At 60.0% G+C, this 22533-nt stretch overlaps 1 protein-coding gene across 1 annotated transcript; it reads left to right on the top strand.

The window, feature by feature from the left end:
• The first annotated feature begins 3653 nt into the window (after positions 1 to 3653).
• LOC104334306 (uncharacterized) lies at positions 3654 to 18704 on the top strand. Its single transcript, XM_075412199.1, is given in 15 exon segments — positions 3654 to 3801; positions 4420 to 5239; positions 5242 to 5609; positions 5611 to 6086; positions 6263 to 6423; positions 6486 to 6580; positions 7439 to 7730; positions 9479 to 9530; positions 10284 to 10631; positions 11160 to 11239; positions 11403 to 12371; positions 17385 to 17641; positions 17643 to 17759; positions 17762 to 17890; positions 17892 to 18704. Coding segments are annotated over 15 exon segments (4521 nt in total). The 5' UTR covers positions 3654 to 3669; the 3' UTR covers positions 18117 to 18704.
• The last annotated feature ends 3829 nt before the right edge of the window (positions 18705 to 22533 follow it).

Here is a 22533-nt window from a genome sequence, read left to right as displayed (position 1 = left end):
GGGGATGCGGCTCCACGGGGCTGGGCGCGGGGGAGGGAGGGACTCGAGTGGGGGGGGGGAAGGGAGGGGGGGGGGGAGGGCCGGCTCCGCCCTGGCAGCGGGCGCGCGGGGATCTCTCTGGGGGGGGGGGGGGAGAGGGGGGGAGGTGAGAGTGGGATGGGGGGGAGGGGCGTGGGGTGGTGCTGTCAAAACCGGATTACCCCCCCCGGATTACCCCCCCCAGCCCCTTGCACACACCGGATTAAACCCCCCCCGGATTAACCCCCCCACCCCTTGCACACCCGGATTAACCCCCCCAAGCCTTGCACAGCCGGATTAAAACGCCCCCCAGCCCCTTGCACACCTGGATTAGCCCCCCCTCCACCCCATTGCACACCTGGATTAGCCCCCCATCCCCTTGCACACCCAGATTAGCCCCCCCCAGACCCTTGCACACCCCGGATTAGCCCCCCCACCCCTTGCACACCCGGATTAACCCCCTCAAACCTTGCACAAGGACCCAGATTATCCCCCCCCAGACCCTCGCACACCCAGATTAGCCCCCCTCCACCCCCCTTCCACACCCCGGATTAGCTCACACACCCGGATTAGCCCCCCCCATCCCCTCGCAACACCCGGATTATCCCCCCCCACCCCTTGCACACCCAGCTAATCCCGGGGGGGGGGGGCCCGACCCCTGCCCGCCCCCCTTCCCCGCTAGGATTATCCCGAGGGATTGACACCCCCCGGCTCCGCCCCCTCTCAATCCAAGCCCCGCCCCCCATCCCTCCCCCCCCACCCAGCGGGCAGCGACTCCCGCGGGGCCCGGGCTGTGATCCCACGCCGCGGGGGGGGGAGGGGGGGGGAACACGGACCCCCCCCCCATCCCCCCCCCCAGCCCCCCCCCCCGCAGCATCCCTGCGCGCGGGGGAGCCCTTTTGATTGTTAATTATTATTATTCTGGTTAATTAAACCTCGCGGCTTGCTCTTCGAGGCGGGAGACGGGGGGGGGGGGAGGTGGGGGGGGGTGGGGGGGGGTGGGGGGTGCGTGGTTCCAGTTTAGCCCCCCCCGAGCATCTCCCAGTATCAATGGGGGGGTCCCCGAGCATCTCCCAGTATCAATGGGGGGGGTCCCCCAGCTTCTCCCAGTAGGCAATGGGGGGGGTCCTCAAAGCACCTCCCCAGTAGTACTGGGAGGGGACCCCCAGGGCATCTCCCCAGTAGCAATGGGGGGGGTCCCTCAAAGCATCTCCCAGTAGCAATGGGAGGGTCCTCAAAGCATCTCCCAGTAGCACTGGGAGGGTCTCCTGGAGCATCTCCCCAGTAGCAATGGGGGGTCCTCAAAGCATGTCCCAAGTAGCAATGGGGAGGGTTCCTCAACTTCTCCCAGTAGCAATGGGGGTGTCCTCAAAGCACCTCCCAGTAGCACTGGGAGGGACGCCCAGAGCATCTCCCAGTAGCAATGGGGGGTTCACAATCATCTCCCAGTAGCACTGGGAGGTTCTCCTGGAGCATCTCCCAGTAGCAATGCGGGGGGTCCAGCCCTGGACCCCCAAGGTCTGAGAGGACGTTGGCCTGGAGACCTCCAACGAACCACTGGAAGAAACTCTTCCACGCAGAGGGGGTGGTCCAGGAGTCAGTCTTGGAGACAGAAAATGGTCTCCAAGAACATTTCCCAGGTTCCTTGGTGGACATGGAGGCCTCTCTCCACCCCACCCCCCCACCACCGCAAACCCCCTCCTGGGTCTTCCCAACTCCAGGAACCAGGTTCTGGTGGGCCAGGGAGCTTCTCCAGGACGGTGACGAGCCATGAAATCACGGGGTTGTGGCCTCCCTGGGTGGGGACTTCCACGAGTTCGGTCTCATCTCAGGAGCTTGGTGATCTTGGAGGGGGAAATTCAGAGGCATCTGGGGGGACGCTAACCGCCCTCCACCAAGGTTTTTTTTTGGGGGGGTTTCTGTGAGCCCCTCTCTGCTTTTAGACATGAGTGCCTGCACATAGACGTAAAGGAGGAGGAGATTTTACTAGCGGGTGCCTTGGACAACACGGCCAAGGTGGCTCCTTCCTTTCACCCCAGCATGTGGGACCAACCACACCCAAGAGCCCCAGCATCTCCATGAGGACTTGTGGGTCCAGGGAGAGGAAGACGTTTAAGAAACGCCCGCCTTCCTGGCAAAAAACTGGGTGGGCATCCATCTCGCCGTGGGAGGTGGTTTGAGTGGTGGCCTCTGCATCACTCCTTCTCCTTCTCTCTCCTTCTCCTTCTCCTCCTCCTTCTCCTTCTCCTTCTCCTTCTCCTTCTCCTTCTCCCTCTCCCTCTCCTCTCTCCTCCTCCTCCTCCTTCTCCCTCTCCTTCTCCTTCTCCTTCTCCTCCTCCTCCTCCTTCTCCCTCTCCTTCTCCTTCTTCTCCATCTCCTCCTTCTCTTTCATCTTTCTTTCTTCTTCTCTTCTCCTTCTCCATCTTTCTCCTCCTTTTCCTTTCCTTCTTTCCTTCTCCTTCTTCTTCTTCTCCTTTCTCCTCCTTCTCTTCCTCCTCCTGATCCTCCTTCTCCTCCTCCTTCTCCTTCTCTTCCTTCTCCTCCTTCTCCTCCTCCTCCTCCTCCTTCTACTCTTTCTCCTTCTCCTTCTTTCTCCTCCTCCTCCTCCTTCTCCTTTCTCCTCCTTCTTCTTCTCCTTTTCTTACTCCTCCTTCTACTCTTTCTCCTTCTCCTTTCTCCTCCTCCTTTCTCTCCTCCTTCTCCTTCTCTTCTCCTTATCCTCCTCCTTTCTCCTCTTTCTCCTTCTCCTTCCCTTCCTCCTCCTCCTTCTTCTTCTCCTTCTCTTACTCCTTCTCCTTCTGCTCTTTCTCCTTCTCCTTCTCTTTCTCTTCTCCTTATCCTCCTCCTTTCTCCTCCTTCTCTTCCTCCTCCTTCTTCTTCTCCTTTTCTTACTCCTCCTCCTTCTCCTCCTTCTCCTTCTCTTTCTCCTTCTCCTCCTCCTCCTCCTTCTCCTTTCTCCTCCTTCTCTGTCTTTGTCCTCCTTCTCCTTCTCCTCCTCTTATTAAACTATTTTTATCTCCACCCAGGAGTTTTCTCACTTTTACTCTTCTTTTGCTCTTCCCCGGGTTTCACCCACAGTGGGTGGGAGCAGCCCAGTGCTGCCCCACCCCAACCTGACCCATCTCCATCACTGGTCCTCCCGGGGGATTGTGATGATTTTGGGGGGGTGGGGGTGGGGGGAAGTGGGGGGTAGAGGAGGAGGAGGGATGGATAAAAAGGAGGAAGGATGGAGAAGAAGGAGGGATGGAAGAGGAAGAGGGGATGGAGAAGGAGAAGGAGGGATGGAGGAAGGAAGAGAGGAGGAGGGGAAGGAGGGATGGAGGAGGAGGGATGGAGAAAGAGAAGGAGGAGGGACGGAGGAGAAAAAGGCATGGAGAAGGAGGAGGGATGGAGAAGGAGAAGGAGGAGGAGGGATGCAAGAGGAATAGAGGGGGAGGGATAGAGGAGGAGGAGCAGGAGGAGGCGGAGGAGGGACGGAGGAGGGAGCAAGAAGAGGAGGCGGATTGGAGGATGGAGGCGGAGCAGGAAGAGGAGGAGGAAGAGGAGGGATAGAGGAGGAGCAGGAGCAGGAAGAGGAAGGACGGAGGACGAGGAGGAGGGGGGAAGCATGGAGAAGGAGGGCGGGATGGAGGAGGAGCAGGAGGAGGAGTGATGGAGGAGGGGGAGGAGAAGGAAGAGGAGGAGGAAGAGGAGGAAGCAAGCGACCTGTATCCGGGTCACACGAGGAGCTGCTTCCACAGGGACCACCGAAACCCCCCCCCCTCCCCCCGCCGCATCCCACAGGTACCCGAGGAGGGGTCCCAGGGGTGGGATGCAGATGTGGGGCGGAGGCGGTGGTGGTTGGGTCCTTGCCCCACGCATGGGTCCTACCACCAGGTCCAGGTGGATGCTGGGGATTGAGGAGGCTTTGGGTGAGGTGGTGGTTGGGTCTTGCCCCACGCATTGGGTCCTACCACCAGGTCCAGGTGGATGCTGCGGGATTGAGGAGGCTTTGGGTGAGGTGGTGGTTGTGTCCTGCCCCACACATGGGTCCTACCACCAGGTCCAGGTGGACACTGGGTGTTGAGGAGGCTTTAGGTGAGGTGGTGGCTGGTCCCCTGTCCCCACCCATGGATTGCGAGTGACCGTGGGACCCCATCACTGCATCCTCTTGTCCAGGGTCTTCCCGATGGAGCAAGGGGTGGGGCTCTGGATGTGGTGGGAAATGGTGGCAAGGAGGAGAAGCCCCCATGGGCCGGTGGGCAGCCGGGAAGGAGAAGGCCACGATCATTCTCCCACAGCCCAGAGGTCCACATGGACCATCTCCGTCTGGTGACCCTCCAACAGATCTCTTTCCCATCGCCTTTTTATGCGTCCTCATATGCGTTGCCTGACGTGGGTTTGGGATCTCTGTCCCTGCAGCTGACGGGATGGAGGATGGGAGCGAGGACCCCGAAGGATCAGAGGTGCTCTTGGACCTGTGCGTGGTGGACATCCCTCAAGAGCCGAACCCGACGGCGCCGCTTGAGGGTCAACCACAAGAAGCCTCCGAAGAACCAAGCGATGAGTCCCGCGGACGCCCGTCGCCGAGAAAGGGTGGGCGGCTGCGAGCCCGCCGCGGGAGCCGCGCGACGGAGAGGACCTATGGCCTCAAGAAGAGTGGGAAAGAACGTCGCCGGGAAGGCGGAAGGGGCCGTGCTCAAGGCCCTCTATAGCTGCCCCGACTGCGAGAAGATCTTCAGCCGGAGATCTTTCCTCATCTCCCACCAGCGCATCCACACCGGTGAGAAGCCCTTCACCTGCCACGAGTGCGGGAAGGGTTTCCGAGTTGGGTCGGCCCTCAACAAGCATCAGAGGATCCACACGGGCGAGAAACCTTACGAGTGCTCGCGACTGCGGGGAAGCGTTTCCGCCTCACCTCCACTCTCAGCACCCATCCGGAAGACCCACACCGGGGAGAAACCCTACGTCTGCCTCGTTTGCGGGAGAAGAGCTTTCGGTTGAGCGTGTATCTGCTGGCCCACGAAGCCACCCACAAGGTGGACAACGCTTTTTCGGTGTCTGGCGTGCCGGCGGAAGAACTTCAGCTTGAGGAGGTACCTGACCATTCATCAACGGATCCATACGGGGGAGAAGCCCTACAAGTGCTCGGCGTGCGGGAAGCGCTTCAGCCGGAGATCGATCCTCGTTGTTCACCAGCGGGTCCACACCGGGGAGAAACCCTACAAGTGCCCCGAATGCGGAAGAGCTTCCTCATGAGTTCAGACCTCCTCGCCCACCGGAGGATCCACACTGGGGAGAAACCCTACAGCTGCCTCGAGTGCGAGAAGAGCTTTCGGTTGAGCTCCCACCTTACGAGACACCAACGAAGCCACACCGGGGAGAGACCCTACAGATGCGTGGACTGCGGGCAGAGCTACACGGACAGCTCCGGCCTCATCAAACACAAGAAGATCCACGCGGAAAAGAAGCAGAGGACATCTCACGAAGCCCGCCCGGGGGAGGGCCGGTATCAATGTCCCTACTGTAGCAAGAGCTTCCACACCAAGTCAGCTCAGGTCCTTCACCGCGGCACCCACACCGACGAGCGACCCTATAGGTGCTCCAAGTGCTGAGAAGACCTTCCGCCACAGCGCGACCCTCCTGAAACACCAACGGATCCATACGGGCGAGAGACCCTTCCAGTGTTCCATCTGCGAGAAGTCCTACACCGACAGCTCGACCCTGCGGAGACACCGGAGGAGCCACGGCGAGGAGAAACCCTACGAGTGTCCCGCTTGCGGGGAGTGTTTCGGTGCCGTCGCGGCTCTCCTGAAGCATCAGCGGTTCCACACCGAGGGGAGACCTTACAGGTGCTCCCGACTGCGGGAAAAATTTCTCAACTCCAATTTTCTCCTCGTCACCCACCGACGGATCCACACGGGAGAAAGACCCTACGCTTGCCCCGTCTGTGCCAAAACCTTCCGCCAGGCCTCCCACTGCACGAGGCACCAGGAGCTCCACGGGAGGAGCGGGGCTGGCGCCGCTTGGCGTGAAGGGAAGACCTCGGCCCGGGGTGGGAGCGGAGGTGCTTCCACAGCTCGACAGTAGAAGACGTTGAGGTGCTCCAAGTCCATCAGCTGGTCCAAGTTACTCATCCAATGAAGATGTGCCCCGTGTCCTACTTGATAGCCGTAGTTGTGTCTTTGCGTGCCCAGATACCAGTTTGAGCCCAGTATTAGCGAGTTACTGGTGACACGCGGTTCCTACGTCAATATTTTTGTAGCCCCAACCCTTATTCTTCTCACCCTGAGGACATGGAGTGCCCGTGGGCTAAAGCTCTGATGGCTCTCATCTCCAAGTCCATCTCCTCCCAAACTCGTCACAACCAACCCTCCAACCATCGTTCTCCACCCAACCTCAACTTCGTCCCCCGTAATTCCCGAAGTAGGTCCCGACGTGATTTGGGACGCTCCACAACGCCTTGTAGCTCCCAAATCGTTCTTCAGATGATGAGAGCGAGCAGTCCAGACTGGAGCCACCTCCTTGTTTAGCGTTGATGAGGGATGGCTCGCCCGGCTCCGTCAACTCAACTTATGCCCATGTAGGGACCTGCTGGGCTTTTTTTGGGGACCAGTGTGGAAGTCCACCATGGGATTGGTGGCCAAGTCCTGCTCAATAAGCTAGATGCAACGATTACCTCGCTGGGAAAGCTTCGTTTGCTCTTGCAGTCGTTACTTAAGCTGGGGATGGGCCCGTGGTTGGCCCCAAACGCTGTCCCTTGATGAGAACGTCCAATTTACGGTGACCACACGCGTGCTAAATGCCTTCTGGGTGACCCAAGGGAAGTTTTCCTTGGCTTGGAGTTGCCTTCAAACCCCAATCCAAGCTGAAACCTCAAGAGAAAGTGACACCAGAAATCTCCCTGCTGTGGGTCCAAGCTAGAAGCCACGTGAAGAGGTGACACCAGAAGTCTATGTGCTGTGGGTCCATGCTGAAACCTCAAGGTGACACTAGAAATCTCCCTGCTGTGGGTCCAAGCTAGAAGCCACGTGAAGAGGTGACACCAGAAGTCTATGTGCTGTGGGTCCATGCTGAAACCTCAAGGTGACACTAGAAATCTCCCTGCTGTGGGTCCAAGGTAGAAGCCTCAAGAGAAGGTGACACCAGAAGTCTCCCTGCTGTGGGTCCGAGCTGAAAGCTCATGAGGAGGTGACACCAGAAGTCTGAAACCTCATGAGGAGGTGACACCAGAAGTCTCCCTGCTGTGGGTCCAAGCTGAAAGCTTCAAGAGAAGGTGACACCAGAAGTCAGAAACCTCATGAGGAGGTGACACCAGAAGTGTCCCTGCTGTGGGTCTGGGCTGAAACCTCACGAGGTGGTGACACCAGAAGTCTCCCTGCTGTGGGTCCAAGCTGAAACTTCAAGGTGACACCAGAAGTCTCCCTGCTGTGGATGCAAGCTGAAAGCTCAAGAGAAGGTGACACCAGAAGTCTACTTTCTGAAATTCATGAAGCTAACTGAGATGGTGCCACCAAGTGTCACCTACAAGCTTGGTGGCACCTGGGGAAACTTTGCTGAGGATGGAGAGGTGGACATAGCTGAACTATGGGAGACGCTGCTTCAGAAGGAACCTACCCCGTTGCATCGTTGGGTCTACACCAAGGTCCACCTCGTGGCCAACACCCCCAGGAGGGAATGGCCACCAGGAGATGTTGAAGACCTCATTCCAGAGCCAAGAACGGCGCCCACGGGTGGAGGAAATTCCTTCTGAACCCCAAACCGGTGCCTGAATTCCCTTGAGGGAGCCATCAACCCCCCCAGGAACCCCCCCCGAGATAAAAAAATCAGGAAAATCCCATAAAATGTCCCAAAAAAGAGTGGGAACGTCGTGGTGGGAATCCATTTTTGGACTTTTTCTCCCACCTTTCCGGTCGGTGATTGGTCCGGATGACGCTTCCTCCTCCAGAAGAAGACCAGCGGGGAATTGGAGATGCTCCCGGCCCTTCAATTATGATAATATATGCATATTAGAATTAATTTATGAAGTGAACGAGTGGATTTACTGCTGCGGGTCGTTAACGAGGGGGTTTCGGGGCCACGGGGGTTGGGAAGCGGGATGAGGACCTGGCAAGGTGGGGGGGGGGTGTTTTTGGGGGGCTGGAGGGGTCCCGAAAGCTTCGAGGTGACCCCAGTGGGGGGGGGGGGGGGTTGAGCTGCTCACTGCTGTGATGAGCGTGCAGTTCTCAGCTGGGGGGGGGGGGTTAAGGGGTCCCAGGAGGTGTTTTTTGGGGGGGGGGGGTTGAGGCTCGCAGGACTCCAGACTTGAACCTCAAAATCCCTCGAGGGGGGTCCCTGGGGGGTGTTTTGGTGGGGGGGGGATGTTTGGAGCCTTCAGGAATCCAGACCTGAGCCTCAAAATCCCTCGGGGGGGGGGGGAATTAGGGGGTCCTTGGGGGGTATTTTTGGGGGGGGGGGGGCGGATGTTTGGAGTCTTTGCCTCAAAATCCCTCGGGGGGGTACTGGGAGGTCCCTGGGAGGTGGTTTTTTTTGGGGGGGGGGGGGGGATGCTTGAGGCTCGCAGGACTCCAGACCTGAATCTCAAAATCCCTCGGGGGGGGCCCCAGGAGGTGTTGGGGGGGGCGGGGGGCAGATGTTTGGAGCCTTCGCCTCAAAATCCCTCAGGGGGGTACTGGGAGGTCCCTGGGAGCTGTTTTTTTTTTGGGGGGGGGATGTTTGAGGCTCGCAGGGCTCCAAACCTGAGCCATAAAATCCCTCGGGGGGGGGGTCCTGGGAGGCTTTTTTGGGGGGGGGGGGGGAATGTTTGAAGCTCGCAGGACTCCAGACCTGAACCTCACAATCCCTCGGGGGGGTTCCTGGGGGGGTCCCTGGGAGGTGTTTTTTTTTGGGGGGGGGGCGATGTTTGGAGCCTTCAGGACGCTGGAGCTGAGCCTCAGAATCCCTCGGGGGGTACTGGGGGGTCCCTGGTGGGTGGGGTTTTTTTTGGGGGGGGGATGCTTGAGGATTGCAGGACTCCAGACCTGAACCTCAAAATCCCTCGGGGGGGGGGGTCCCGGGAGGTGTTTTGGGGGGGGGGGGTTGGGGAAGGGGGGGGACCCAGGGAGGTGTTTGGAGCTCGCGGGACTCCAGTCCCGAGCCGCAAAAATCCCTCGGGGGGTTACTGGGGGGGGTCCCTGGGAGGTGGGTTTTTTTTTGGGGGGGGGATGCTTGAGGCTCGCAGGACTCCAGACCTGAATCCTCAAAATCCCTCGGGGGGGGGGGGTCCGGGAGGTTTTTTGGGTGGGGGGGGATGTTGGAGGCTCGCGGGACTCCAGCCCCCAGCCGCAAAATCCTCGGGGGGGGGATTGGGGTCCCCCCGGGAGGTGGCTTTTTTTTTGGGGGGGGGGGGGACACCCACCCGGTGGAGGCTGCCGGCAGCGGAGGGGTGCGGAGGGGGGGTGTCCCCCCCCCCTTTCGTTGGGGGTTGGTCTTCCTGGGTCAGGCATCGCCGCCGCCTCCATTGTCAACCCCGCAGCCCCGCGGAGCAACGCCCGGTACCGGCGGGGAAACGGGGGGGGACCCCCGGGGACACCCCCCGCCCCGGGGGGACCCCCCAGCCCCGGACCCCCACACCCCCCCTCCCCGCGGAGATCTGGGCTTGGGGGACCCCCCCCAAGGGAGCTGGGAACGGGGGGGACCCCCGGGAGCCCGGAGAAGAGGGGGGAACCGTGGGACCTCCAGGAGCCTGAAGTGGGGTGACCGGAGGGGGGAACCCCTGGGACCCCCGGGAGCCCAGAGAGGGGGGACCCCTGAGACCCCCAGGAGGCTGAAGTGGGGTGACCAGAGAGGGGGACCCCTGAGAGCCCGGAGTGGGGTGACCAGAGGGGGGGGGAACCCCTGGGACCCCCGGGAGCCTGGAGAAGAGGGGGGACCCCTGGGACCCCCAAGAGCCTGAAGTGGGGTGAGCGGAGGGGGGGACTCCTGGGAGCCCGGAGAAGGAGGAGTCCAGAAGAGGGGGGGACCCCCGGGGCCCCCAGGAGCCTGAAGTGGGGTGACCGTGGAGGGGGAGGGGACCCCTGGGACCCCCAGGAGCCCGAAGCTGGGAGGACCCCGGGGAGCCCGGAAAGGGAGGGACCCCTGGAACCCACGAGACCCCATAGATGGGGGACCCCTGGGACCCCCGAGAGTCTGGGGTGGGGTGACCAGAGAGGGGCGACCCCTGGGATCCCCAGGAACTTGGAGTGGGGGGGGCCCCCAGGACCGCCAGACCCCAGAGGGTTGTAAGCCCAGAACAGGGGGACCCCCAGGACCCCCAGACCCCAGAGAGGGGGAAGCTCAGAGCAGGAGGACCCCTGTGAAGTCCTGGAGCCCAGAGAGGGTCAATCCCAAAGTGGGGGGACCCCTGGGACCCCCAAGAGCCCAGAGAGGGTCAATCCTGGAGCAGAGGGACTCCTGGGACCCCCAAGACCCCCAAGAGCCCAGAGACGGGAGCCCAGAGGGAGTCAATCCCGAGCAGAGGGACCCCCAAGACCCCCAAGTGGGGACCCCAGAGAGGGTCAATCCCAGAGCAGAGAGACCCCCGGGACCCCCAAGAGCCCAGAGAGGGTCAGTAATGGAGCTGAGGGACCGCCGGGACCCCCAAAAGCCCAGAGAAGGTCAATCCCGGAGCCGAGGGACCCCCAGGACCCCCAAAACCCCAGAGAGGGTCAATCCCAGAGCAGAGGGACCCCCGGGACCCCCAGGAACCCCCAGGAATCCCAGGACCCCGCAGCTGGGTGCTCTATCGGGTGGTTTTGGGCTGAGAACAAATGATTTGAGGGCTGACCTGGAGCCAGGAACGTCACTGATGTTGCCCTTGGCCTCGTCCCCTCTCCAGCTCTGGTGGGACAGGGCTTGTAGGGACACGATGTTGGTCCTTCTCTTCCCGTAACGACTTTTCCCAAGGAGGAGAAGCTCCTCATTTCTCCTCTGCTTCCCTTTTGAGGAGGAATCTTCATATTTATGACTGGCCCCACGGCTTGGCTGTATCTTGGAGGGCTTTGTGGGCTGTATCTTGGAGGGCTTTGTGGCCACAAGATGGTGGTGGGGTCCTGCCCGTTGACTTCCCAGTAGGGATGGACTTGAGCACCTCCAACCCAAACCGGGGAACGCGCTCACAGCTTCTTTTCCCCCCAGAAAAACAGGACTTCCCATTCCCAAACCTTGGCCGTATCAAGAGGAGGAGGCTGCGAGGAAGAGGAGATGCTACGAGATACCAAGGCAGGTGAGGAGGAACTTGCTTGACCTTTCATCCTCTCTTCTCCGTCCTCCAGCCAAGCATGGCTTCCGACGCCGTCTGCCCGGAGACGGATCTGGGAGGATCTCCTTCCCCTTCCCTCTGGCACGGAGGCAAATCCCCTTCCTCTCCTTGTGCCTTCCTCTGGCAGGCGAGGAGATGGGACTGGAGAACGCGGAGGAGAAACCCCACCGGCAGAACCTCGCGGGAGAGGCTCTTTTGAAGGGCTCCATGGAGCGGGAGGTCAACGGGGAGAAAAAGCCGAGAAGATGCCCCACGGGGAGAGGTTGCAAATCCACCCCACGCAGCTCGGAGGAGGAAAGACCGACCACCTGCGAGGAATGCGGCCGGAGCTTCAGCCGGAGCTCCAACCTGGTGGTCCACCAGCGGTTGCACACCGGCGAGAAGCCCTACAAGTGCTTGGAGTGCGGGAAGAGCTTCAGCCGGAGCTCCCACCTCCTCACCCACCAACGCCTTCACACTGGGGAGAAGCCCTACAAGTGTCCCGAGTGCGGGAAGAGCTTCAGCGACAGCTCCACCCTCATCACCCATCAACGCCTGCACACCGGGGAGAAACCCTACAAGTGTCCCGATTGCGGGAAGGGCTTCAACCAGAGCTCCAACCTCACGTCCCACCAGCGCACCCACACCGGCGAGAGACCCTACAAGTGTCCCGAGTGTGGGAAGAGCTTCAGCGTCAGCTCCTACCTGATCCGCCACCAGAAGATCCACACTGGGGAGAGGCCCTATAAGTGCGAGGAGTGCGAGAAGACCTTCAGCCAGAGCTCCAGCCTCATCATCCACCAGCGCGTCCACACCGGCGAGAAGCCCTACAGGTGCGTTGACTGCGGGAAGTGGTTTAGGAACAGCTCGGATCTCATCAGGCATCAACGGACGCATACGGGCGAGAGACCCTACCGCTGTCCCGACTGCGGGAAGAGCTTCAACCGCAGCTCCAACCTGATGACCCACCAACGCATCCATACCGGGGAGAAGCCCTACGAGTGTCCCGAGTGCGGGAGGAGCTTCACCGTGAGTTCTGCCTTGATTAAACACCAACGGACCCACCGGGAAGGGAAGTCCTACGACTGCCCCGATTGTGGGAAGAGCTTTATACGTTGTTCGAACTTCATTACCCATCGGAGGACCCACGTTGGGTAGAGACCTGGTGACCCACGGTTGGGTTGAGACCTGGCTGGTGGTCGCCACATCTTCCTGCTTCCCCTTGGGACCTAGGAATGCCCAGTTGCTGAGCTGGGCTCAGCTGTGGGACGCAGAGCCGTGGCAGAAGTTCTTTAGGAAGGGTGGACTCATTGGCTTGAGACTCCAAGAAGCTACATCTGCTTGGTTCAATCATTCCTTCTGGTGGCATGAAGCAACACCAGATAGACCACAGGCTTCTTCCATAGCCACATGGTGGATGGATTTGGGCAGAGACCAAGATTCTGAAGACACCGCTTGGGCCTCAATTTCTTCAGGAAGGAAGAAATGGGTGGGAAACCTGTGTCCTGCCCATCAGTTGTTGATCTTTGGAGGAATAAGCTCCTGAGTTGTCCAAAGGGCTTCAGAAGAAGCTCTGGCAACATCTTAGGGATGGAGATGAGCATGGCCCATCTGCAGGTCCTGCTCTTGCTCCCTTGGTGCTGCCAAAAATAAGCAAGAACTCAGCTGCAAGAAACTTTTCCTCCACTCACCTCCATGGTTCGGCCTCGTTGAACCCCAAACTCCTCGATTTCATCCGGGCTTGGGCTCAACCATCGCTTGGGTTGAATGTTCCCCATGGTGCTGCAAGGATGGGAGGGGTGGGACAACTCCGTGGACGGGCGGAGGGCGAGGAGGACGTGTGGGCTCGTGGTGTCCACGTTTTGGAAGGATGCTGGACCGCTACACCATAACTATCGGTGACAAATAAACCTCACCCATGGTTTGGTTTGAACCCTCATCCTTGTCCAAGGGAAAGGGAGAGGGATGGAGAGCCCAATCGCAGCTCCAGGGTCTCCACCCCAGCCCCACCACCCCTGGAGTTGCTTCCCGAAGGTTTGGTGTCAAGGTGAAAGAAGGGATGGAGATGTGTTGGGACAAGATTTGGGATCACAGTAGAAGGTTTGGGGTCATGGTGGGACAAGGGTTGGGATCACAGTAGAAGGTTTGGGGTTATGGTGGGACAAGGGTTGGGATCACAGCAGAAGGCTTGGGGTTATGGTGGGACAAGGGTTGGGATCACAGTGGAAGGTTTGGGGTTATGGTGGAACAAGGGTTGGGATCAGAGTAGAAGGTTTGGGGACGTGGTGGGACAAGGGTTGGGGTCACAGTAGAAGGTTTGGGATCACAGAAGGTTCAGGGACGTGGTGGGACAAGGGCTGGGGTCACAGTAGAAGGTTTGGGGTCATGGTGGGACAAGGGTTGGGGTCACAGTAGAAGGTTTGGGGTCACGGTGGGAGAAAGGATGGGGACGTGGTGGGACAAGGGTTGGGGTCACAGTAGAAGGTTTGGGGATGTGGTGGGACAAGGGTTGGGGTCACAGTAGAAGGTTTGGGGTCACGGTGGGAGAAAGCATGGGGACGTGGTGGGGCAAGGGTTGGGGTCACAGTAGAAGGTTTGGGGACGTGGTGGGACAAGGGCTGGGGTCACAGTAGAAGGTTTCGGGTCATGGTGGGAGAAAGGATGGGGACGTGGTGGGACAAGGGTTGGGGTCACAGTAGAAGGTTTGGGGACGTGGTGGGACAAGGGTTGGGGTCACAGTAGAAGGTTTGGGGTCACGGTGGGAGAAAGCATGGGGACGTGGTGGGGCAAGGGTTGGGGTCACAGTAGAAAGTTTGGGGACGTGGTGGGACAAGGGTTGGGGTCACAGTAGAAGGTTTGGGGTCACGGTGGGAGAAAGGATGGGGACGTGGTGGGACAAGGGTTGGGGTCACAGTAGAAGGTTTGGGGATGTGGTGGGACAAGGGTTGGGGTCACAGTAGAAGGTTTGGGGGTCACGGTGGGAGAAAGCATTGGGGACGTGGTGGGGCAAGGGTTGGCGGTCACAGTAGAAGGTTTGTGGACGTGGTGGGACAAGGGCTGGGGTCACAGTAGAAGGTCTGGGGTCATGGTGGGACAAGGGTTGGGGACACGCCACACCACAAGACCCTCACTTAGGGACGAAGCACCACCACCACCACCACCACCATGCAGCCCCAGACGCTCGCCCCCACCCAAAGCCACTTCTCTGACCCCCACCCGCCCCACGGCCTTGACCCCACCTCCATGGGGACCACCCTACAGGGGACACCCCCCAACCCCCTCCCGCCCCCACCCCCGGTCCACCCCTGGGGGTGCAGCGCTGCTCCCCGCCGCGGGGGGGGGTGCTCGGGTGGGGGGGGTTCCCCCCCATTTTCGGGGTGGGGGTCCCCCCCCCAAGCCTCGCTCTCGCCCGGGGCCCCCCCAAAGCCCGCCCCCCCCCCCGCCGGCAGCTGCAGGTTAAGGCCGGGCTCCGCCCGTGCGTTCGCTTCCCGGGTCAGGGGCTTGGGGGGGGGGGGGGGGGGGGGGGGGGGCAGTGGGGGAGGGGACGGGACGCACGTGGGAGCCGGGGGGGGAGAGGAGGCGTGCGAGCTGCGGAGGGGGGGGGGGAGCGGGACCCCGGGAGACCTCGCCGACCCCCGAGACCCCCTCGGGAGCCCTCCAGGACCCCCAGGGACCGCCGGGAGCCCCCCAGGAACCTTCCAGGACCCCCGGGAGACCTCTCCGACCCTCGGGACCCCCCCCCCCGGGAGCCCCCCAGGACCCTCGGGACCCCGTGGGAACCTTCCAGGACCCCCGGGAGACCTCTCCGATCCCCGGACCCCCTCGGGAGCCCCCCAGGAGCTCCGTGAGACCAGTCTGACCCCCACGACCCCTCCCCGGTAGTTGTCTAAGACCCCCGGGAACCTTCCAGGAGCACCGGGAGCCCCCCAGGGCCCCGAAACCCCCCCGGGAGAGACTTTTCTGACCCCCAGGAGCCCCCCGGGACCTCCCTGAGACCCCCCCCCCCGGGGAGACCTCTCCGACTCCCAAGACCCCCTGGAGCCCCCCCCCCCAGGAATCCCCCGGACCCCCAGCAGCCATCCAGGACCCCCAGACCCCCCCCCCCCCCCGGGAGAACTCTCCGAGCCCCAAGACACCCAGGAACTCCAAGAGACCCCCCCAGGAAAAGTCTGCAACCCCCAGGACCCCCACAGACCCCTAGGATCCCTGGAAGACCTCTCTGACCTCCGGGACCCCCCCAGGAGCCCTCCTGGACCCCCACGACCCCTCACGACCCCCCGGGAGCCCTCAGGACCCCCAGGAGACCCCCAGAGACCTCTCCGACCCCCAGGACCACTCCAGGACTCCCAGAACACCCCCAAGACCCCCGGAGCCCCCCAGGAGACCCCTCAGACCCCCAGGACCCACGAGACCCTTCCAAGACCTCCCGGGACCCCCCCAGGAGCCCTCCTGGACCCCCCACGACCCTCACAACACCCAGGAGCTCTACAGGACTCCCAGGAGACCCCCAGGAGACCTCTCCAACCCCTGGGAGCCTCCAGGACCCCCCTCGCAGCCCCCCCTGGGAGCCCCCCATAGCCCGGATCCCCCATAGCCCCCCACAGCGGGGGGGGGGGGGGGGGGGGGGGGGTGTGCCCATCTCCAGGTCCTGCATCTCCACATCCTCCTGATGATGCCCTGTGGGGGGATCAAGCCCCCCAGACCCCCCAACCCACCCTCCCACCCCACCGCTTTTATTTCCCCCCCAAAATCCCTTTTTTTAGAGGAATTCCCAACGGATTCTGGGGTGTCCCCTGTAGGGTTGTCCCCATGGAGGTGATGGCCGTGGAGGACATCGCTGCGCTGCTGGTCCCAGGGCCACCAGCCTGCGGTGGGGCCGCGGTGACGAGGAACGGGGACACTGTGGTCTCGCCGGGTAGAGACCCTGGGGCTGGGGCCAAGGCTGGGGGGCGGGTGGGGGCGGAGAAGTGGCTTTGGGTGGGGGCGAGCGTCTTGGGCTGCATGGTGGTGGTGGTGGTGGTGGTGCTTCATCCCCTAAGTGAGGGTCTTGTGGTGTGGCGTGTCCCCAACCCTTGTCCCACCATGTCCCCAACCTTTGTCCCACCATGACCCCAAACCTTCTGCTGTGACCCCAAACCTTGTCCCAACATGTCCCCAAAGTTTCTCCCCCGTGAACCCAACCCTTGTCCCACCATGACCCCAAACCTACTGTGACCCTAAACCTTGTCCCAACAAGTCCCCAAACTTCTCCTCCCATGACGCCAAACCTTCTCACTCTGTGTCCCAAACCCCTTCTCCCACCACATCCCATGCCCATTGCCATCATGTCCCCAAACCTTCTCCCATCCTGTCCTCAACCCTTCTACCATCATGACCCCAGCCCTTGTCCTACCATGAATCCATTCCTTCTGCCATCCTGTTCCCAACTCTTATCCCACCATGCCCCATATCTTCTGCAATGGTGTCCCCATCCCTTCTCCCACCATGTCCCCATCCCTTCTCCCACCGTGACCCCATCCCTTCTCCAACCATGACCCTATCTCTTCTCCCACCATGTCCCCATCCCTCTTCCCACCATGAACCCCATCCCTCCTCCCACCACATCCCCAACCCTTCTCCAGGTGGCTTCTGCCTTGGAGCCTTGATCTTCTGCTGGGACCACCTCGCTCTTGGCTGACCGTTTCCCTGAGCCATGAGTTGTGGCGTTCCCCGTCCCCGCTCCTCGTTAACCCTCTCCCAGCCGGAGAGGGCTGCTGGGGACGTTCTCATCTCCCCAACAGGTTTGGGGTCAATCAAGGAGGAGGAGAACGGGCAGCAGGATCCTCCTGTGGAACCCCCAAGCTCCAGCCAGCAGCGGTCCCCAAGGGCCCATCCCAGAGGATCCCCACTCCTGGGGGGACACCGGGAGCCGCGAGGCACCCAACACCTGCCGGGAATGCGGGGAAGAGCTTCCGTTGCCGCAAGTCGTTGGTGAACCACCAGCGGATGCACGCGGGGCGAACGCCCCCTTCAGCTGCCAGGACTGCCGACGCCGCTTCAGAAGCCACTCCAGCCTTCTCACCCACCAACGCGTCCACGCCCCCGAGAAGCCCTACAAGTGTCCCGAATGCGGGAAGAGCTACCAGTTCAGCTTGCGCCCTCCTACGGCACCAGAAGACGCACACGGACGAGCGACCTTACCGGTGCGAGGAATGCGGGAAGAGCTTCCGGCACAGGTCAACGTTGACTGCCCATCACCGCATCCATTCCGGAGAGCGGCCCTACAAGTGCGACGAGTGCGAGAAGACCTTCAAGAGCCGCTCGGAGCTGGTGCCGCACTGGCGGACTCACACCGGCGAGCGACCCTACGACTGCTCCCAGTGCGGGCGCTGCTTCGGCACCAGTTCCCAAACTGGCGCGCCATAAGCGGACCCACACGGGTGAGCGACCCTACCACTGCTCCCAGTGCGGGCGGCGTTTCAGCAGCAGCTCCCAAGTGGTGCGGCATCAACGGATCCACACGGGGCGAAGCGACCCTACGGTTGCTCCCAGTGCGGGCGGCGGTTCCGTGACAACTCCCAACTGCTGCGGCACAGGCGGACCCACACCGGTGAGCGACCCTATGACTGCTCCCAGTGCGGGCGGGCGTTTCGGCAGCAGCTCCCAACTGGTGCGGCATCAACGGATCCACACTGGCGAGCGACCCTACCACTGCTCCCAGTGCGGCTGGCGGTTCCGTGAGAACTCCCAACTGCTGCGGCACTGGCGGAGCCACACCGGCGAGCGACCCTACGACTGCTCCCAGTGCGGGCAACGGTTCAGTGACAACGCCCCGCTGGTGCGGCACCTGCGGAAACACGCCGGGAAGCTCAAGCATCCCTAGCCAAGGCGTGGGAAGAGCTTGTCCAACCATCCCAACCTCAACCAGGCACCAACTGGGGAGAAGGATGACCGCTAGACCCAACGGTGGCAAGACCTTCAACCATCATGGTCCCACCTGGAGCAGAAAACCTTATATTTGCCCGGATTGCCCCAAAAAGCTTCGCCTCCAGCAAACCAACAACTCCACCATCAGCAGACCCACAGCAAGGATCTGCCGTAGGGTGCGGTGAGCGTGGCGAGAGCTTTCGGCACCGCTCCGGTCTGGGCTGACGTCGCACGAGACTCGTGGAGAAGATGGGGACCACCCCACCGGGGACCGTCGCCGTCCCAGTGGCATCTCTGATATACCTACGCGTCATGGTTGGTCCCCCGGTGGTAGCACCGAGGAGCAACCACCCCATCCACCCACATCCCACCAGCTGTTGGTTTTCTCTCCCTGTATGTTTTTATATACAAGTGGGTTCTTTTGAGGGGGTGGGTTTTAAAACCTCACCCCCATCCTCTCCTGTTTTGCCTTAGATGATAGACGAGGGGAATGGGGGGAGGGGAGACCCGTGAGCTTCACCCAAGATCAAAGAAATCACGGAAAAATGGGATTTTTGTAGATGTCTCCGTTCAATTTCTTTATTTTTTCCACCCTCTTCGGGTCTTTTTCAGGGGGTGGGGACGGCTCGGAAGGAAATCACGGCCAGAATAAAAAATGTTTGCGTGTTGGCGTCGTGTGAGTGTCTCCGTGGTGGTGACGAAGCGGGGACAGCGCGCGTGGAATAGCCTTTTTTGGAGGGGAAAAACCGAAAAAAAATCCCCAGTTTTGGGGAGCCGCCAGCATCTTCCGCACCCTGAGGGTGTGAGACCCCCGGGAAGCGACTGCAGGGGTGGTGGGGCTGGGGTGGAGACCCCTGGAGCTGCGATCGGGCTCTCCATCCCCTCTCCCTTTCCCTTGGAGAAGGATGAGGGTTCAAACCGAACCATGGTGAGGTTTACTTGGTGTTGATGGTTATGGTGTAGGGGTGCAGCCTCCTTCCAAAACGTGGACACCACGAGCCCACGCGTCCTCCTCGCCCTCCACCTGCTCACGGAGTTGTTCCACCCCTCCCATCCTTGCAGCACCATTGGGAATGTTCAACCCAAGAGATGCTTGAGGCCCAGCCCAGATGAAAACGAGGAGTTCTGGGTTCAATAAGGCTCCAGCTGGCGGCAGAGCGTGAATTCACCTGGGATCTTCGGAGTGGGAGGCTCCCATCCGTGTAGCACCATTGGGAACGTTCAACCCAAGAGATGGTTGAGCTCCAGCCTGGATGAATACGAGGAGTTTTTGGGGTTCAATGAGGCTCCAACTGCCGGCTGTGCGTGAATTCACCTGGGATCTTTGGAGCAGGAGGCTCCCATCCTTGCAGCACCATGGGGAACGTTCAGCCAAGAGATGGTTTGAGCCCCAGCCTGGATGAAAATGAGGAGTTTGGGGTTCAGCAAGGCCGAACCACGGAGGTAAGTGGAGGAAAAGTTTCTTGCAGCTGAATTCTTGCTTATTTTTGGCAGCACCATGGAAGCAAGAGCAGAATGTGCAGTTGGGTCATGCTCATCTCCATCCCTAAGATGTTGCCGGAGACTCTTCTGAAGCCCTTTGGAAAACTCAAGAGTTTATTCCTTCAAAGACAAACCACCAATGGGCAGGACAGAGGTTGCACTGCGCCAACGAATAACCTCACGTGAAAAAAAACCACCCTTGTAAATGAGGAATAACTCAGCCTGCTGGGTCCCAACGGGGCTGTGGGACCATTTCCACCCTATTTCTTCCTTTCCAAAAAAGCTGAGTCCCCAGCGGTGTCTTCAGAGTCTTGGTCTGTGCCCACATCCATGGGCGATGAGGTGGGAGCTCCGGCTGAAGCTCTTCCCGCACTCCAAGCACTTCTAGGGCTTCTCGCCGGTGTGCAACCGCTGGTGGACCACCAGGTTGGAGCTCCGGCTGAAGCTCCGGCCGCATTCCTCGCAGGTGGTCGGTCTTTCCTCCTCCGAACTGCGCGGGGTGGATTTGCAACCTCTCCCCGTGGGGCATCTTCTCGGCTTTTCCTCCCCGTTGACCTCCCACTCTATGGAGACCTTCAAAAGAGCCTCTCCCGCGAGGTTCTGCCGGTGGGGTTTCTCCTCCGCGTTCTCCAGTCCCATCTCCTCGCCTGCCAGGGGAAGGCACAAGGAGAGGAAGGGGATTTGCCTCCGTGTCAGAGGGAAGGGGAAGGAGATCCTCCCGGATCCGTCTCCAGGTGGACGGCGTCGGAAGCCATGCTCGTCTGGAGGACGGAGAAGAGAGGATGAAAGGTCAAGCAAGTTCCTCCTCACCTGCCTTGGTATCTCGTAGCATCTCCTCTTCCTCGCAGCCTCCTCCTCTTGATACGGCCAAGGTTTGGGAATGGGAAGTCCTGTTTTTTGGGGGGGAAAAGAAGCGCGTTCTCCAGTTTGGGTTGGGGGTGCTCAAGTCCATCCCTACTGGGAAGTCAACAGGCAGGACCCCACCACCATCTTGTGGCCATAAACCCCTCAAAATACAGCCCACAAAGCCCTCCAAGATACAGCCAAGCTGTGGGGCCAGTCATAAATATGAAGATTCCTCCTCAAAAGGGAAGTGGAGGAGAAATGAGGAGCTTCTCCTCCTTGGGAAACGTCATTACGAGAAGAGAAGGACCATGGCATACCCAGTCCGTCGCTGACCGGGCAAGAAGTGGGATGAGCCACCTATGAACAGAACTAGGTCTGGATTGTGCAAATCCATTCGTGGTTTGCTGGATGTAAACATTACTTCCTCCCACTGATCCCGCTCCTCCTCTTCATCAGGTAACAGCCACAACATCGCAGGGTCCAGGGCATCGCATCTCCTCAGAGTGACATCCCCTGCCAAGAGGAGAATTAGTTCATACCTCCGTGCCCGCTGCGGTGACGATGCTCAGGTCGCGTATCGCTTCAGCAGTATTTCTACTTCGTGGGGAACATGAAACATAGCTGGGTGTCCTCAGATGAGTGGGCAACTCTTCTTCAATGGAGCTGCTGCTGCTACTACTGATTTAATACAGGTTGGGAACCCTACTGCCACTGGGTCGAGTTGAGTTGAGTCGAGTCAAGTTGAGTTGAGTCAAGTTGAGTTGAGCCCAGTTGAGTTGACTCGAGTTTAGTTGAGTTGAGTTGAGTCAGTTGAGTTGAGTTGAGTTGAGTTGACTCGAGCTGAGTTGAGTTGAGTCGAGTTGAGTTGAGTCGAATTGAGTCAAGTTGAGTCAAGTTGAGTCAAGTTGAGTTGAGTTTGCGTTCACGTACGGGCAAATTAAAGGGGTTCATGTGATGGCCTGAAGTTGCGCCAGGGGAAGTTTACATTGGATATTGGGAAAGATTTCTTCACCAAAATAGTTGTGAAGCGTTGCAACGGGCTGCCCAGGGCCATGGTGGAGTCCCCATTCCTGGAGGGGTTCAAAAAACGTGTCGATACGGCACTTCAGGACGTGGTTTAGCAGGCATGGTGGCATTGGGTTGATGGCTGGACTTGATGATCTTTGAGGTCTTTTCCAACCTTTCCACCTGGGCACGTGATCTGTAAAACATTTCTGTGTAACTGGGGCTGCCCAGGTCAACAAAAACACCCATCGCAAGAGAATCCAGCCTGACGAGCCGCTCGGTTGACGGCATCGTCGTCGTTCCAACTTGGGTCGTTTGAAGGGTTTGACGGCCCCACCAGCCTGGTCGCGCTGATTCAGCGTCCTTTGCTGTTGGTTTTTTTCTCCTTCACCAGGGCTGAAGAAGTTCCCTTTATGGTGTTTGAGCGTTGCTCCAGTTCGGATTAGTTCTGATTTGGATTACGTCGCTCCAGTTGGGGTGATCTCCAACGTGGATGACGTCCTGTACGTATATCCAAGAACCCATCGGTGTTTTCCCTCTTGGTCCCCGCCAATGCCAAGTCCCTTGGTTTCCAAATCTGGTCCCAATAAAAGGTTCGTACTGGTGGGGTCTGCACCGGGGCCCGTTGCTTGGAAAGAGTCTGGTGGCCGGCGGGTGACCAGGAGGAGAATCAGAAAGCAAAGTCAACAAGGTAGGGCTCAACTACTCGCAGGATTTTCTGATGCCGTAGCTTCCACTGCTGCCATAATTATCCCGTTCTTCTTCTCCAAATTTCGTCCTGGATGTCCCAGTTCTGCGAGACTTCAGCCAAGAGCATCCCGTTTTTCTACACCGGGTACATTTCCCCCTTTTTCTTATTTCCCCCGCCTCGTTTCTTTTAGGTTTTGATTTTTTCCTTCTTCTCACGTGTGTTTGACGCCGGTCAAGGCACGCACCGACCTCTTTTTGTTGGATTTATGCTGTCACGCCCTACCCAAATCCCTAATCTCTACCCAAATCCCTAGTCTGTACCCAAATCATTAGTCTCAAGTCTGCTCAGG

The sequence above is a fragment of the Opisthocomus hoazin genome, unplaced genomic scaffold (assembly GCF_030867145.1).
Source record: "Opisthocomus hoazin isolate bOpiHoa1 unplaced genomic scaffold, bOpiHoa1.hap1 HAP1_SCAFFOLD_118, whole genome shotgun sequence".
Lineage (NCBI taxonomy): Eukaryota > Metazoa > Chordata > Aves > Opisthocomiformes > Opisthocomidae > Opisthocomus > Opisthocomus hoazin.
Note: the sequence above shows the minus strand (reverse complement) of the source record. Positions and strands in the feature narration are given on the sequence as shown.